Raw genomic sequence first — 17,889 nt, 5'->3', positions numbered from 1 at the left:
TGGCTTCCTACAAGCCAGAGTGAGGCAGAGCTGAGCGGAGAGGGGGAGAGAGCGAGTGAGAGCTGGAGGGAGGGAGTGTGTGTGTGTGTGTGTGTGTGTGTGTATGGGCAGGCAGGCGGCACTTGCTCCTCCCACTCCTGACAGTCCGAGGGAGCCTGAGTAGGACACAGACCAGCGGCGGTGCTGGGAGCTGCCGCCATGGAGGAATTATTTGAAACTTGAGGGACGAGGGGGCACTTCAGAGCACGTCTTTTCCCATCCCTCCTCGCTCCCTCTGTCCAGAGGGTAAGTGTCTGCTGGGCAGGTGTTTCTCCTGTGTGGCTCCCTGCTAGACCTGGGGAGAGGGTGGTGGGCAGCTTCTGGGCGCGGGGGCTGGGGTCTGCCGCGGACCTGGACTGGGGGAGGGCGTGTGGCTCTGTGGGGCCGAGGCAGCAGTGTGCTGCCTTTGGGCACAGATGGAGCCGACCTGGCCACCTCCCTCCTGGACTCACTGCCCTGGGACATGGAGCAGATGCCACCTCAAATCTGAGGGGTGGCTGCATATGTAGGAGGGGGGCAGTGTATCTGAGCCAGCCTCACTCTTTGGAGTAATGGTTCATGGTGGAAGAGGATGGGGTGGGCAGAGGGCATGTGGTGGAGGCGTTGACTAGCCCCTGAAACATTCCCACTTACTCAGGACAGCACCCCCAACTCTCCAGTTCTGTGACCTGAACTTTGTGGAACCCTCCCCACCCCAGGGCTGACCATTCCCCCACTGGCCTCCTGTGGGCTGCCATTCATGGCTTTCTCCCAACTTTGCCAGGACTCTTGGCGGCTCGACAGTCCCCCTGGCCGGGGATCTGATCTGTGAGCGTCCAGGCGGGTGCCTTGGCCTGGCAGAGAGGGACCTGGGTCGCTGTGGGCTTGGGAGCTATTTTTACTGTCCAGAGTGTGCCTGTGATAGCCGCTGCCTGAACAGGCTGAGGACAGGGAGTGGGAGTGCCAGGCTCTGCCCCTAGTGCCTGGCATGGGAGCCAAAGGCCAGGCTGGAGTCAGGAGGCTGGCCCTGCAAGCTCACATTCACCTCGCAGGAGTGGGCGGGCCTGTGACCGGGGCAGGTCGCTCACTCTGCAGGCCTGGGTCCCTTGGGTCCGAAATAAAGGCCACCAGGATGCTTTCTGTCCCTACTCCCTCTCTCTGGAGGAATTCAAGTTAAGATGGTATCTGTATAAAGAGTGTGGGTCCTTCCTGAGGAGGGCCTGGGGACTCATCTATCATCACTGCTTGACCAAGCCCCGTGTCTTATATGGTGAGGTTCTTAGGCCGCAGTCACAGACATAGAGTACCCCCCGCCTGCCCCCCACCCCAGGCTCCTCCAGCCATCTTCACCTTGAAGCGCCATTAGGGGGAAGAGCACTCAATTTGGAGGCAGGCAGGCAGGCAGGCGAGTCTGTATGCCCTCTGCTCTAGGTGACCTTGGGGGTTTCCCAGAGCCTGTGGAACAAACGAGGGGTTGGGCAGTAGATTAACAGAGCCTTTGAGGCCGTTCAGCTCTCCAGATCTCCTGGCTTTTAAAATGCTCTCTTGGCTCAGCCTACTTGCTTGGTCTCTCTCAGACCTCCTTTCCGTTGCCTCTGAGCGCTGGCTGAGAGCCCTGGGGCAGTAGCCGCAGGTGGGAGGGGGCTCTGGTTTCCATTTCTGCTTGAATGCTGGCTTTTTCCATCTTCTGAAATTCGGATGGGACTGCGTTTGGACGCAGGGCTTAGCGCCTTCCCCGTTCTTTCTTACATCAGCAGATTGGTGGGTGGTGGCCGGTTGTGGATCCTCCCTGGGTCCACAGAGGCAGGTTTGGGGTGACCTTGGTGAGGTCCCTTGTGCAGGGGACAGAGCCACCAGTGAGAAGAGTGGCAGAAGCCCTGGGAGGAAGCTTGTTCTCGTCTCTCCACTCTCGGAAAGCGCAGTAGGTTCCCTGGGAGTGCTGCAAAACGAGAAGAAAGACAGCTGTCTGTTTGGCTGCCCGGTGTCTTCTGTCCCTGCCCCCAGTGCTTGTCACTGTGGCCCCCATGGACTCTCCCCGGGGTGAACCTGCGTCCCTCGGGCTGCACCTGTCGCCTGCCCTCTTTGTCTCTCGGAGGCCATGCCTCCTCTCTGTGGTTCCCCTTCAGAGACTTGGGACTTCTCTTCAGCCCCTAATTCTGAAGCTCTTCAGATCCCCCAAGGAAGCCCATTCCCATGTAGGAAAGTTCCAGAACTCTCTGCAAGCTGTTTTGAACAAAGGGTGGCCTCAGGCCCTGGCTGGCTGGCTCGGAGGGGTTGTGTGTGTGTCAGTGTAGGGTGGGGTGGGGAGGGGGAGTGGTCAGCATGGGTGGAGGCCAGCGCTGTCACAGAAGGGCCGCGGGAGGCCACACTTGAGCCACGGGGCTGAGGTTTCCCACAGCCCTCTACGTCGTCGGCCCTTCCGCACTCACACACCTGTCCTGGGGTGGCTGCAGCTCGGCGTGTTGCCCTGGGCTGGGCTCCTTCTCGGGCTCCTGCTGCTAGAAGGTTTGCCTTTTCTACATGTCCTCCCGTTTCTCAGCCGGTGTTCCCCACAGAAGTCCAGATGATGGGGATGGACCCCCAGAAGCAGCACCCTAAATGTCATAGGCATATGTCTTAAGAATCGTGTGTGGACTCTGGGGTGTCCATCGCCCTCTGAAATGATGTGCAGAGTTTGTATTTGTGTGTTTTTGGGGGAGTAATTCATCAGATACCCCCAGGGGTTCTTGATTAAGAAAGTGAATGTCCACTGGACAGGGCTGGAGTGTGACCGAGGAGTCCAGTGAGGGATGCTGTGGGGTGAAGCTCTGGCTCAGCCAATTTGCAGGGACCTCCATGGGCGCAGCCTATGCTACCAGTTCTGTAGAACACCCCTCTCATGATATTTTGGCGGCAATGTGTCTCTTCCCATTCAGGGAAGCTTGGAGTCCACCTTGAATCCCTAATTTTCCACTTCTCTGGATAGCAGTGGAAGAAGAGCATCTCAGTGGCTTACAGGAGTATATAAAACTTTAATGTCATGCATTGGTTTCTCAGATGGTAAAGAATCTGCCTGCAATGCAGGAGACCCAGGTTCAATCTCTGGGTCAGAAAGATCCCTTGGGGGAGTGAATGGCTACCCACTCCAGTATTCTTGCCTGGAGAATTCCATGGACAGAGCAGCCTGGCGGGCTATAGTCCCTGGGGTCGCAAAGTGACAGACAGGACTGAGTGTCTGAGCATGAATGTCCTGCAAGAAGCAGTGATGGAGCCTCTAACGTGTACCAGACCCTGCACTCTGTAGGGCCATTCTGTATAGCTATGTGAGCTGTGCATTGAATTATATGCCCTCTTCACATACACCACGTTATGAATCGTACTGTCTGGGAACTAGGTACTGGAGGATTGAAGGAAAGAGGTAAAGGCCTTCCTCAAGGAGTTTAGTGGGGAAAACAAACATGGGCAATAATAGTGACCGTCTGGTGTGACCAGTGTTACGGTCATGGGAACAGGGCAATGGGAATTTAAAAAGTTTATCTGGGTCTGGAGGACTGTAGGAAAGGGGGAAGGCCGAGGGAGGCTTCCCAGAGAGGTTCAAACTGAGCCTCCAGGAGGAAGAAGAGGTTTGCCAGGGAGGTTGACGGTTGTCGCAGCAGGGTAGGGAAGGGACTTTTAGGAGAGCTGACAGCATGTTCGAGGCACAAGGTGGGAAAGAGCATAGAAACAGTAAGAGTAGAGTGGGGCATGGTCAGAGTATCGAGGACAGTAAGATGAGGCTTCAAAAGGCAGGCAGGGGCCAGATGATGAAAGGTCTGCATGTATGAGGATGGAGGGGGATTGGGCCTTACTTTGCGGGTGATGAGAGGTATGAAATGGAGACAAGAGAGGTTAGTGTGCCTGGAGGTTTCAGGCCCAGCTCAAGGTGCTTAGTTCCTGAATCTTGTCACTCTGCAGACTTACCAGTAAGCATCTGAATCTTCACCTGATGGTCTGGGAGGCCAGGCTCCGCATGGTTTAAGTGGTTGAGTTGGCTGAGTTAGCTATTAAGATGGGAATCATCCTTCTGGGTGATGGGTGTATTTGGTGCAGGGGTGAGGAGGGAGGGGCTGCTTTTCCTCTGCTTTTTCTACAGAATCACATCCCTCTGGCCTCCCTGGTACCCTTCTTCTGGCATTCACGTGCCACTTCTCAACAGCCCCAGCCCTAGCCCTGACCCACCTTCTCCCATAGCTGGAGAAGAGGTTGTAGCTAAAGGGTTAACATGCCCAGAACTGGCTCCCCTGGCTACCTCCTGGCCAAGCCTCAGTGTTTGTCAGAGCTCACCTACCTTCCTGACACACATGGTTTTTGATGCCTCATTCCCACGTTTAAAGTGCTGAGAGTCCTCTCGGCTTGCTGGGGCCCCCGCCTGCCTCTAAACCCCTGTGTCTGGGGTGGGCACCATGTCCCTTCCTGTTGGCAGCACATTGATTTTCCTCCACGTTGGTTGGTCATCACTGCTCTCGGTAATGTCTTTTAATGAATTGTTTTTTTGCTGGATGTGGACCCAAAGGATTTCTTATCATGAAGGGCCCCATCCTGAAGACCTTAATAAATCACTCATGGTGCACAGCAGGTCTGCTGTGGGACACAGAGGGGATCTCTCCTCACTGAATCACTTTCCTGCAGTCTACTAGGCTGGCACCCTTTCTTTTTCTTGGTTGGCCTGTCTGCCCCGACATCTAAACAAATGACCTCTCCCCACTTGACATTAGTGAGAGAAGCGAAGGTCCTTAACCTCAGGGCTCAAAACGCTGACCACCTGGGTCAAGGTTACTCAAGAGGTAACCCAGAAGCCGCAGGGAGCTAGTTTAAATGCTGATTCTTGGTCCCGCCCTAGATCGATGAGTGAAAATCTTTGGAGATAAGGCCCTGGAATCCACTTTTTTTTTTTTTTTTTAAACAATCCTCGGAGGAGATTCTTAAGAACATGAAAATCAGACAACTGTCCAGCTTTTATCACCTTAATGTCCTGTGTTGATTTCTTTTGCTCCTTTTGAAGCACAACAGATGGACGCGTCTTTCCCTTCCAGGGGACTGGCCTGTTCTGTGCTTCCAGCCCCACTTGAACTCCCGCCGTTCACTGGAGGGAGCCTGGGGAGTAGGGAGTAGCCCACGTCCAGATCAGCTGGGGATTTTCCTCAGAGCTTTCCAGAAGCATGACACGCACATCTGAATTACGGCTGCCGTGGAATAGGGGCCCCTTGGTGCAGCCGAGCTCAGCGCTGAGGGTGGAGCCCAGGGCTTGGAGCAGCTGCTGGGAAGAGCGAGGTGTGGTCAGACAAAACAAGCAGGGCCTGGAAGAGACTGTGGACTTCACTTCCCTAGAGAAGCGGGCAGGAAGTCCAGTCTGGTCTGGGCTGGGGACCTGGGAGATCTCCCCACTCTGGGCTGCCCATACCTTGTGTTTCCCCCTTCTGCTCCATTGTCACCCATCTCAACACCCATGGGCCCATCCGGATCCCCTGTCCCCTCCCACTGGAGGTCCAACTCCCTCTTCTCTGAGATGCTTTTACCTGAGTCGGCCACGCCCATGACAGCTGCTGGGACTTGAAGATGCATCTGGTGGCTCCTAGCTTGAGAGCCTTGAAGCCAACCTCCCTCACCACTCCAGTTCCCTCTCCTCCCCCGCAACTATTCACTCCTCCCCTTTGCTCTGGCCGCCTCTCTCTTTTGCCCTTCCTGCCTTAATAGATTGAAACCGACATGTTCCGGCTCCTTGTGGTCCTGGTAAATAGCTCTTAATGTGGCCGTGGTCGATGGGGAGAAGGGGGTAGGTGAGCGTGTTGTATGGCACAGGGGACGCGGGCACTTTCCTTCATCTCTGATGGGAGCAGCAGGTGTTCGTGCCTCGTTGGGTCATGCTGGTGGTACGCCAGGGTTTCAGTCGAACCCCTCCGGGGGCTGACAGACCTGGGATGGGCCCGGGTGTCCTCTCTTATTTTGAAAAGGAAGATCACCTATTGAAAGTGTAGAACGGCCTGGAGTGTGCTGCCAGCCCTGGGCGTCAGGAGCAGCCGGCCCCTTCTTTGAGGACAGAAATAGACATTTCCATTTGTGCTTAGCAAATAGGATTCAATTAAACAGCTTCTACTTCTTCGATTTTCTTACTAAGCCCCAGTGGCCTGGCAGTTATTATCCTGTTGTTGTTCCTGCAAACAGTAGCCCACATTGGGGTAAATGACAGGACAGGGGAAGTTTAATATTGGCATTTTTAAAGTCGATGGAGAGAGGGGTTGGCCCAAATGGGCCAAGATGTCTGGTAGCGGTGATCAGTGTGAGCTTTCCTTTTCTGTCTTGGGAGATGCTTTCTTATCTCTCTTGCCAAAAACTCTTCTTTGGTGGACCCTAGGGAGATGCTGGAATGGGTGTGCTTTCTCCTGGAAGGAAGGGGCACTCAGGCCTGCGCTGGTTTACACGCAGGGAGTCTCGTTGCCTTCTGAGTATAAATGGGAGGCCATGGGACACCTTACCTTTCACTCCTCTCCCCGCTTCCTGGACTGTGTACGTTTGGACCTGGGAAATTAGGGGATTCGGGGGAAGGAAGAGATCCCTAGTCCAGGAGGAATACTCTATCATCTCACAGTGTGGGCTGCAGAATGGGGCCAGGGCCCAGGAAGGGGCCAGCAGCTTTCCTTTCAGGTGAGAAGGAAGGACAGCTCTTCAGATTCCCAGTAAGTGGTGTGAGGGGCCCATTCTTGAGGGAACCTTACCCTCCCCCACCCCCACCCCTTCCCCACCAAGATATGAGTGGATGAGAACCTTCTGTCTGTAATGCTTTTCTCCTCTGGAAACAGCCAGTGGAGTCTCTGTTTTGTGAGTGTAGCATGGAGCCTGGTTCTTTGGAAAGACAGGGCATGAGGGGCAGCCTCTCAACTGCATTTCGGCCCGGTTAGGGATGATCCAGGGCTTCCCAGGTGGCTCAGCGGTAAAGAACCTGCCTGCCAATGCAGGAGATGTGAGTTCATTCCCTGGATCAGGAAGACCCTCTGGATGAGGAACTGGCAACCTGCTCCCGTGTTCTTGCCTAGAGAATCGCCTGGACAGAGGAGCCTGGCAGGCTGCAGTCCGTGAGGTTGCAAAGAGTCGGACACAACTTAGCGACTGAACGATAGGGATAATGCCAGGCGAGTTGGGAGAGGCAATGTGTGCACAACTGTGTCTCAGTAGCATTAGGGGCAGGCTGTCGGAGAATCGGACCTTCTAGGCTGAAACGCCATTTTAGTTCAGACCAGTGCCATCCCTGTAAGCCTTCAGCTGTGGCAGCACTCTGGCCCAGTATCACTTGGGGCCTGCTGCTGGCTGAGGTCCCAAAGCCCCAGGGAGAACTGGGGGCAGAGAGATGCTTCTGGAGTTACGTGAACGGGCAGCGCCTCCAGCCCCCAGGGGGTGTGTGTGCATGATGGGCCTCATCGAGCATCTTAGTGCTAGTGCTTGGGTGACGTCATTTGGTCGGCCTGTGGTTTGTGTGTGTGTATGTTGATCAGGATGTTCCTGTTTTGTGGTCGTCTGATCACTTGTTTTTGGCCGTGGGCTTCTGTATGAGTGTTTATTTTTAGAGGTTGCCACTTCTGGCCTGAGGGCTAGTCCTTGGGCATGGTAGGAGCTTGTATTTTCTTCAATGTTTGTGGCTTTAAATTTAAGTACTTATTTTGGGGTTTTGCTGCTTTTTTGTGTGTTTTTTCCTAAGGGTGTGTTTGTGTGTGTGTGAGATATAACAGCGTAGAATAATAAAAAAGTTATGTGGTCTTCAAAGTTCTGATTTACTTTTAATTTACTTTTATTTTAAATTTTAAATTAGTTCTGACTTAAAATCCCAGCTTTACCAGGTACTGTGTGCGTGCATGCTTAGTTGCTCAGTTGTGTCCGACTCTTTGCACCTCCATGGACTGTAGCCACCAGGCTCCTCTGTCCATGGGGATTCTCCAGGTAAGAATACTGGAGTGGGTTGCCATGCCAACCCAGGGATCAAACCGGCATCTCTAACACCTCCTGCGCTGCCAGGTGGGCTCTTTACCACTAGCACCACCTGAGAAGCCCTACCGGGTACTATGTGTCTGCAAACACATGGTTTCACCTTTCCGAGTCTCAGTTTCTCCATCTTTAAAATAGGCATAACAGCCCCAATTCACAGGATTAGAGAGAATGTCTGTGTAAATGTAGCAAGGTGTTCCCTGCATGTTAGCTGTCAATATTAGCATTTGTGTGTTTGTATCCACGCTTGATCTTTTTGACTGGGGGTGCCTGTCTGGTGTACTCCATGAGTGCCTGTGGAGTGTCTGGGGGTTTGATTTGGGTGATTTCTGGTGGGAGTGTGTGTCTCTGGATGTCTTTGTGTCTGGTTTTCTGTGTGTGACTGTTGGTGTCTGGGCTGGAGTCTCTGCAGTGTTTGGGAGGGGGCTTTCTTTTCTTGCCAGTTGAGGGCCTGCCTTGGAGTGGGGGAAGGGGAGGGGTGTGTGTGTGTGTGTGTGTGTGTGTGTGTGTGTGTGAAGCCTGGAAGCTGGGCTGCTGACTGTACAGGGTGTGAAATCACTGAGTTCCTCTGGGCGGGGAAGTTCTTCGCTCCTGAGTCAGCCCTTTGGCCTCCCGCCACCCAGCGCTCACTTTTTCCTTTCAGAGAAAGTATTGCTCATGGCCCCCCAGAGTATCTGCAGACAAAATGACACAGGGGTCACCTCTCCCTGATGAAGACCTCTGCCTTTGTGTTCTCCATCCCTAAGCTGTTCCCTCTACTCCTGGCCCCTGAAGCTCCTTTCCAGAACCCCCACGGGCCCTGGCATTCAGAGGGAAACTGTTCTCTCTAACACCAGTCCTGCTGGCTTTACTGAGCTCCAGCCTGGCCCAGCCCCTCTGGGTCTTTGGGAAGTGAGTGCAGTGCCAGAGCCAGGCTTTGAACTGGGGCATCTTGCCCCCAGGTCTCCTGACCAATTTAGGGCTCCACTGCCTGGCCCTGGCCCTGCTGGGTGCTGGGGAGGCTCTGCTCAGAAGCTTGGGAAGGGGTCCTTTTGTCCTTTCTGCCACTTCGGCTCTACCTCTGGGGGTTGAGAGGATTCCCTTTGGAGATGCTGAAGGTGGTTCACGGTGGGGGCTAACCCTATGAGTCTGCCAGCCTGGCAGTGCCTGCCCAGGCTGGCTACACAGCCCCCATGGGACCCTCCTACTCCGCACAGGAGGGTTTAGCTGGCTACCAGTGGGAGGGAGCACCTCCCACCATGGCCGTGACCCCAGTGGTATGTTCTGCTCTCAGTGGATTCCCTTTGGGGATCCAGGGAAGGGAAGCTCTCAGATGCTTTCCTTGGGGGAATGGAGGGTGTCCCACCTCCCACTGATGTCTGCTCGCTGTCTCTCCTCCGGTCCCTCTCTTGTAGAGGTTGTGGGCCACACCCAGGGGCCCCTGGACGGGAGCCTGTATGCCAAGGTGAAGAAGAAGGACTCCTTGCACGGCAGCACCGGGGCTGTCAGCGCCACGCGGCCTGTGCTGCCAGCCACCCCCAATCACGTGGAGCACACCCTCTCCGTGAGCAGCGACTCAGGCAACTCCACAGCCTCCACCAAGACAGACAAGACTGATGAGCCTGCCCCTGGCCCCGCCAGTGCCCCTGCTGCCCTGAGTCCCGAGGAGAAGCGTGAGCTGGACCGCCTGCTCAGTGGCTTCGGCTTGGAGCGGGAGAAGCAAGGCACCATGTACCACCCTCAGCATCTCCGGTCCCGCCCAGTGGGAGGCCCTGCTGCGCCTTCCTCTGGCCGCCACATTGTCCCAGCCCAGGTTCACGTCAACGGCGGGGCCTTAGCGTCTGAGCGGGAGACAGACATCCTGGACGATGAGCTGCCCAACCAGGATGGGCACAGCGTGGGCAGCATGGGCACCCTGTCCTCCCTGGATGGAGTCACCAACACCAGTGAGGGTGGCTACCCAGAGGCCCTCTCCCCACTGACCAATGGTCTGGACAAGCCCTACCCCACGGAACCTATGGTCAACGGCGGGGGTTACCCCTATGAGTCTGCCAGCCGGGCAGTGCCTGCCCAGGCTGGCCACACAGCCCCCATGAGACCCTCCTACTCCGCACAGGAGGGTTTAGCTGGCTACCAGCGGGAGGGACCCCACCCAGCCTGGCCACAGTCAGCGACCACCTCCCACTATGGCCATGACGCCAATGGTATGTTTCGCTCTCAGTCCTTTCCTGAAACGGAGCCCCAGCTGCCCCCAGCTCCAGCCCGTGGTGGGAGCAGCCGGGAGGCTGTGCAGAGGGGCCTGAATTCCTGGCAGCAGCATCAGCAGCAGCAGCAGCAACAGCAGCAGCAGCAGCAGCAGCAGCAGCAGCAGCAGCAGCCTCGCCCACCTCCTCGCCAACAGGAAAGAGCCCACTTGGAGAGCCTTGGGCTCAGCAGGCCCAGCCCCCAGCCACTAGCAGAGCCCTCCATGTCTGGCCTCCCCGAGTTCCCGCGCGCAGCCTCACAGCAGGAGATCGAGCAGTCCATCGAAGCCCTCAACATGCTGATGCTTGATTTGGAACCAGCCACGGCGGGAGCCCCCCTACACAAGTCCCAGAGCGTGCCTGGGGCCTGGCCAGGGGCTTCTCCGCTCTCTTCCCAGCCCTTCTCTGGCTCCTCCTGCCAGTCCCACCCGCTGACCCAATCCAGATCTGGCTACATCCCCAGTGGGCATTCCTTGGGAACCCCTGAGCCAGCCCCCCGGGCCTCCCTGGAGTCCGTTCCCACTGGCAGGCCTTACTCACCTTATGATTATCAGCCGTGTCCGACTGGGCCCAACCAGAGTTACCATCCAAAGAGCCTGACCACCTCCTCCTCACCTGCCTTCCTTCCAACCACCCAGAGCTCTCTGGGGCCTCAGCAGCCCCCAGCCTCTCTCCCTGGCCTCACTACTCAGCCTCAGCTCCCACCAAAGGAGGTGACTTCAGACCCATCCCGAACTCCAGAGGAGCAACCACTGAACTTGGAGGGGCTGGTGGCCCACCGGGTGGCAGGTAAGAGCCTCAGGGGCTGTGAGTGCTGGGTATCCCTTCTTTATTCCCTCCACAACTTCCCTCTTTGGTCTTGGTTGGCTTTGCTAGGGGGAGGCACAGCCATCATACAGGCACAACCATCATGCCTCAGTGAGTGCCATTTTGGCCTGGGGAAGAGGCTTTTAGGAACCTATGTGCCACCCATCCCTTCCTGCATTCTGTGCCTGAACCACAAGCCAGGCCTTGTGGTTCAAAGATCAGTGTCTCAGGAGTTTTCAATCTAGTGAGGAAAGAGGTACACAGACAGATTATTCTAACAGAGTGCAGTGTGTGCTACAACAGAGATGGGGACCAAAGCCCCAGAGCCTGGGAAAGTAAGGCTTACCACCTCGACAATCAGGGAAAGCTTCTTGGAGATGGTGACTCTGGGACTGGAGTACAGATTTTTCTAGGCAGAGATGAGATGCTCTCTGTAGCTATCTGTAGTGGAGAAGGTTGAAGGGAGGCCTCTGTGGACTCCAGTTCCTTTTTTGGCCCTCCCAGAGACATAACAATGTCTGAGAGGGTGCCCCAAAGCCCTTGGACCCTATCTGAGTGTTTAACCCTAGTGGGTCCTCTCAGGATATTTATGTCTCCAAGGAGGCCAAGATCAGCCTTGTTTAGCTATCCTGCTAGTCCTTGCTTTAGGACCAGCTCTGTATGGGGAGCAGGCACTGAGAAACAGATCTTTCTTTCCTACCAGCGAATGGACTTATCTTTCTGAAGGAAGGAAAGAGAGTGGGGCAACCAGACAGGTTTACTGGGGAGATAAAGGCAAGAAACGGCAGAGTGTCCAGGCCATGTTGCAAGGAACAGGAAGGACTCCCTACCTTCACTTTGCCCTAAGCCTATAACCATTCCATGGGGATAGCTAAACTGGGTGGGAAATCCTATGAGCTGGCTTTGTTGTAGGGGTGAAGCCCAGGCAGGGGTAGACCAGAGCCTGGGGTGAGGGGGACCTTGTGCCAAGCCCCTCAGATGACAGGGTGGAAGGAGGTCAGAAGAGGAGCCTGGGCAGCTGAGTCTGCCTTCTGTCCCTTTTCCTAAATTTAGGGGAAGCTGAGTCACCATGCCAGCTGCAAGGAGGGAGACGCCCTTCTTGGGGACAGACAGTTGGTTTAGGGAGGGAGCTGGGGCCAGGCCAGTTGGCTTTGAGGCTGAGTCCAGGATCTGGTGTGGGGACATGGATGTCCTGCTTCTGTACTTCAGAGCAGAACACAGCCCCCAGTTCAACTATGGGTAACTGGAAGTTGGCCATAATGGCAGTATTCACACTATGGAAATTGGCAATCAAGGGCTTCACCTTCCCTGGAGATTTGGTTTAGCAACACATCATCAGCTTTAACCAAGGGTGAAAGGATAAGATGAGTAGCTCTATAACCTGAGGGGCAAAATGCTCCATGAGGTGGTCTCCAAGGGACTGCCATCTTCTATTTTTGTCCATATCTGGGCCAGTAAGATAAAGAATACTTGGCTTGTCAGAAGAAACCATTTTATTCCTGGTTTTGTTGACGGGAAAAGAATGGGTCTCTCAGTATTTTACAGAGTTGGGGTGGTGGCCTGAGGAATAGTGACATGTTAGTCTAATGATGGGCAGTATCCAAAGAAATTTACCCTGATTCTGCAACTGGACTGGTCTCAGGTGTCTCTAGAGGTAGAGATTTCAATGCATTTTGGAAATCAGATGTGGATCTTATCCTTAAGGAGTCTAGAGTTTAGTAAGCGGAAAAAAGAACTAGAACTTTAAAATGAAGTTATTTATAATAGAAGAAGAGAAGTATGAGGTATCTAAAGAGAGTAGGATGAATTTCCTCCCCCTCCCAGAACCCTTCCGTGTAGCTCAAGAGGAAGCCATACTTTAACGGCCCCAGAAAGATGTCCATCTTACAGTGGCTCTCCGCTCAGCGTTTTCTCTCCTACAAGTTTCTGAGGTCTTGCCTCTCAACCTCCATATCCTGTAGCTGCTCAGGTTCTGGCTGCCAAGAAGTCATCAGGATGGAGGGATATTACTGGCACAGTATCTGTGTCCCAACCCTGCTGTCACCTCCTCCACCAGCTCTGAGTGACTCCATCAGGAGAAGGGCTAAGATGTATAGAAGGGACAGTTATATTTGGTCCCTAGGGCTTCAGAAGTTCTCTTTGGTCTATGCCCTCTCATGACCAGTATTTCTTATGTCAGCAGATCTTGCTTGCACAACGTCTTCAGTAGCCCTTCAGGATATCTGCAGTGCTTGTTGTAGATAAAGATGCACCAGCAGGATTAAGTCGTAAAACAGTCTAGGAGCCAAAGGATAGACTTTCAGCACTACCTCTTTCTTCTCATTCTGTATTCTTCTGCAAGGAGCTGGAATATAAGCTTCAACATGAGTAACCTAGGGAGCGCAGATCTGAGGAGAGCCTGTATATGGTCATGAATATGATCTAGTTTCTTCTGGCCTTTCACCCTCAGGTCTGCCTTTTCCTCCTTGGCTGTCCTCTGTACTTCAGTTCTGTGTCCTTGGTTCATGCCACTGTGATCCAACTACTACTTATGTATTATTTCAGCTTAGCTCTCAGAGAATGTCGGAGTAGTTTTCTTAACTTGATAAAGAGTAGATACCAGAAACCTGAAGCACATATCACACTTTCTTGTGAAACATTAGAAGCATTCCCATTACACCAGGGATAAAATAAACATGATTGTTATCACCGCGATCATTTAACATTGTATTGGCTATCCTAGCCAGTGCAATAAGACACGAAAAAGAAATAAGAGTCAGAGTTGTTGAGTCCAATCAAGTTTTCATACGATCCTGATTCTGTGCCTGGACTGGTCTCAGGTGTCTCTAAAGGTAGAGATTTCAATGCATGTTGGAAATCAGATGTGGATCTTATCCTTAAGGAGTCTAGAGTTTAGTAAGGGGAAAAAGAACTAGACCTTTAAAATGAAGTTCTTTGTCATAAGAGAAATATGAAGAAAAGTTCTGTGGGAATGAAGAAAAAAGAAAGATCACTATCAGCTAGAGAGACTGGGGTGGCTCTGTGTTGAGTATATATTTTAAACAGAGCCTTGGAAGATAGGAGTTTGAAATGGGTGAGATTATTGGAAAGGGAAGGCTCATGATGAAGCTAGGAAGGCATAGGATGTGTTTGAAGAATGGAGTGGGCTGAGAGCAGATAGGCTGTGTAATAGAGAGTGAAGAAAGGAGCCTGGGGCTTGCGTCTGGTTGGTTTTAAATGCCAGACGGAGAAGCTTGAATCTTAGCTAGTGGAAGTGAAGGAAGCCATTACTGTGTTTTAGGAAAGGATGCCATGATCAGAACTGTAGTTTAGGAAGATGTATTTGGTGGGTCTGGGGAGGAAGGATACAAAAGGGGAGAGACTTTGAGCTGGGAGATGCTAGGAACTTATTGGCTAACCTGGGTCATGGGGACTGAATTAGGGTGCTGACCATGGAAATGCAAAAGAAGAGATGGGGGCAGGGATGCTGTAGTGGGACGAGAACCAACGCATTTAGAAGTTGATTGGGTATAGTAAGTGAAGAGGAGGGAGATATCAAAGATAATTCTGAGGCTCCATAGATAGAAACAGAATGAGTGTTCCATTAACAAGCCAGAAGTTAGGAGGAGGAGCAGTGTGGTGTAAGATGAAGATCTCAGTATTAGTTATGTTGAATTTGAGTGACAGTGGAGGCTCCAGATAGAGAGAGATGAAAGGCAGTTGGACATCTGGAATTGGACCTGAGAGAGTAGAAAGAGCTATAGATTTGGGAGTCATCCTCGCAAAGATGAAGGTTAAAGCTTTGGGCATGGATGAAATCTCTATATATCAGACGGCGTGGAGAGAAAAGAGCTTAGAATGAAAAGGCCGTGAGGGAATGGAAGCCATGCAGGGCCTGGAGAACGAATGTTCTGGGCCAGGAGTAGGCCCTGAGACAGTGGGTCATCATAGAAGTCAGAATAGTAGAGGGGTCCCAGGAGGCCAGCAGCGTCACTGTGGGGCGATCACCAAGAGGAAGACTCGGGGAAATTCACCGGGCTTGCCAGTTAGGTGGCCTCGGGGGTTTTTGGAGACATATTTTCAGTAGAGTGGTGGTGACGGAAGCCAGACCGAGGGACTGAGGAGTGAGAGGAGAGAGTGCAGACAGCGCATCATCCATTCTTTTGAACGGTTTTGTGATAAAAGGGAAGAGGGTGGTAGCTAAAGCGGGTGGCGAGATACTGAGAGCTTCTTTGTGTGAAGATAGGAGCCATGAGAGTTTTCAGAGGTGGAAGAGAGAGAGGTTGGGTATGGGGGGAAGAGTGAGAAGAGAAAGATACAAGAGAGAGAAGGAAACTGATAGAACAGGTCTCTTTGGAGATAAGGAGGGGGTAGGCTTAGGAGTAGATCCCTGGGTAGATAATTTAGGCTCAACCAGGCGGTAAGGTAGGGGTTTCCCAGGTGGCACAATTGGTAAAGAATCTGCCTGCCAATGCAGGAGATGCAAGAGACGCGGGTTGGCTCTCTGGGTCAGGAAGATCCTCTGGAGTAGGAAATGGCAACCCACCCCAGTATTCTTGCCTGGAGAATTCTGTGGATAGAGGAGCCTGATGGGCTACAGCCCACGGGATTGAAAAGAGTCAGATACAATTGAGCACACATCTGAGCTGAGGAGGTAAGGTACCTCTTCATGAAATAAGAATAGAGATTGGATACAGGTACAGTGAAATATTGGTGTCAACTTTTGAGAGCTTGAATTAAGAACTCAGTTTTGATAGGTCATCATGGGAAAAGGAGACAAGATCGAGGCCCATTCTGTCATTCACTCAACATGTGCCCCTTGTCTGGGCTACATGTTCGCCTAGGTAGGCTCAGGAGAAATAGTGGTAAACAAAAAAGATAAAGGTTTTTTTTAAGAGGTAGACATGGACAATAAACCAGTAAGCAAATACACATATAATCAGATGGATGGTAAGTGCCATAGAGATAAAGCAGTGAAGTGCCAGTGAAGGGTAAAGGGTGGTGGTGGGGTAGTTGGATGGTCAGGGGAAAACCTTTGTTGGGTAGGGAGGGAATGTGCCAGAGGAAATAGCAAGTGCAAAGCTTCCTGCGAGAAGGAAAAGTCACGGTTTCTCCTTGAGCAGCTAAAGGAAGGAGTTGCTCTTCTTTCAGATGGAGAAGAATGTGGGAAGAGCAGTCTTAGAGGTGATATCAGAAGTGTGGCTTGGGCCACGTTACGTCTGAGATGCCCATGAAGTGTTTAAGATGGCTGGATGTATGAGTCAGGAGTTTATGGGGGAGAGATGGGAGCTTAGGAATGTGGGCGATATCAGTCTGTGATGTCATGTGAAGTAAGAAACTGCATGGTCTTACTGAGGGGGTGAGCACAGACAGAGGGGAGGTCCTAGGATTGAGTTCTGGAGCTTTGAGACATGAAGAGGAACCAGTAAATACAAACAAACAAACTGATGTGGAGCAGCTTTTGAAGTAGAGAAAACTCAAAAGGTGTGGCTCTCTGGAAGACAGAAAGAAGTGAGACTGGCCACTGTGCAGCCCCTGGGGTGTGAGATGGATTGGAGTCAGCTGGGTTGAAGAAAAAGACATCCCAGGTCCTTACAGTGCATCCAGGCAGGCGCATCTTAAGGACTTTTCAGTGGTGCCCAGTAGTCCGGGGCAGGACTTGAAGTGGTTCCTAAGTGGCCCCCATGGAAGAGGACTACTAAGGAGGGTGTGATGGAAGAATAAAGGGCCGAGGAATGCCCTGATGCCTGGGGAGATGACCCTTGGGCTGAGACTGGAAGGGTCACTGATTAATCCAGGGGCGGGGAGATGACCATGAGCAGGGAGAGGTCCTGGAACGGGGACGTGCTGACCGTGAGGGTGGGTGAGATGTGGAGCCAAAGGATTGAAATCTCCTGGTCCCAGGCTGGCAGCTTCCTGCTCCATGCTGGGGTTAGGAAAGAGAGGTGAGTGGCGTCCTACTGGACCGCAGAACGTCCACCTGTCCTTCGGAGAAGTGAGACCCCGGATCCACCCTCTCTTCTTGTCTGACACCCTGCCCACCTCCCTCAAGTGTGTGGCCAGATTCTAGACTCAGAACACCAACTAATGTTGATTTTTTCTTTGTTTTTGTTTTGTTTTCGTCTTGTTAAATGCCTTGTCCCTGGCGTTCTTCGTGTGTCCCGTGTCCATCTGTCCCCCGTGCCGTGGGCGTGTTTCCTTCCTTGCCTGGTGTCCTCCTCTTCCTGCCTCCCTCATCCCCGCCCCCCACCCCCCACGCTGCTTGCCTCCCCCCTGCCGGCTCCCCGGGGTGGGGGTGGGTAGCGTACAATGCCAGGCTGCAGGGCACTGGGCGGACAGTCAGCTCCTGGCACCCTCCTCTCCACCGGCTCCGATCTTCCTCTCTCTCTGGTTGGTTCCTCTCCCTCTCCCCTCCTTTTATGACTCACCCTCGCTCCCCTTTTCTCTCTTCCCTTCCAGACTTTGCCCACTTTCTTCCACCTCCTCATTTCCCATCTCCCCCTCATTTTCCCTCCTTTCCCTCTTCTGTTCTCTCCTTTCCATCTCTTTCTTCTCTTTGCCCCCGCTTCTTTTCTCAGTGCCTCCCACCTCTGTCCTTGCTGCCTTCTCCCTCCCTCCTCTCTGCATGAGTGAGCGCTCCCACTTCTGCATGGACACAGCCTGATGCTTCCAGCCTTGGCCTTCCCTGCTGGGAAAAGAGTCTGGGGTGACTGGGCCAACTTTCAGGCTGCTTGTGGGCATGCAGGTCGTTGCAACAAAGGCACTCAGTGAGGGTTCTGACAGCCCAGCCCTCCAGCTGCGTTGGCCCTTAGCTCACCCGGGCTGTCCTGGCCAGAGCCTCGGCAGGAGCCAGGCCATGCTCAGCATGGAC

At 53.3% G+C, this 17,889-nt stretch overlaps 1 protein-coding gene across 6 annotated transcripts in view; it reads left to right on the top strand.

The window, feature by feature from the left end:
* Positions 1 to 17,889, top strand: part of TNS1 (tensin 1) — a 245,106-nt gene that overhangs the window by 184,948 nt on the left and 42,269 nt on the right. For 5 of the 6 annotated variants that reach the window (XM_069578283.1, XM_069578284.1, XM_069578285.1 and 2 more), the window contains 2 exons: positions 9,405 to 11,021; positions 17,322 to 17,408. In XM_069578283.1, coding sequence (XP_069434384.1) covers positions 9,405 to 11,021; positions 17,322 to 17,408 — 1,704 coding nt within the window. The remainder of the gene's footprint in view (positions 1 to 9,404; positions 11,022 to 17,321; positions 17,409 to 17,889) is intronic. The other variant, XM_069578288.1, reaches the window with a different exon arrangement.

The sequence above is a fragment of the Ovis canadensis genome, chromosome 2 (genome assembly GCF_042477335.2).
Source record: "Ovis canadensis isolate MfBH-ARS-UI-01 breed Bighorn chromosome 2, ARS-UI_OviCan_v2, whole genome shotgun sequence".
NCBI classification, from domain to species: Eukaryota; Metazoa; Chordata; class Mammalia; order Artiodactyla; family Bovidae; genus Ovis; species Ovis canadensis.
Note: the sequence above shows the minus strand (reverse complement) of the source record. Positions and strands in the feature narration are given on the sequence as shown.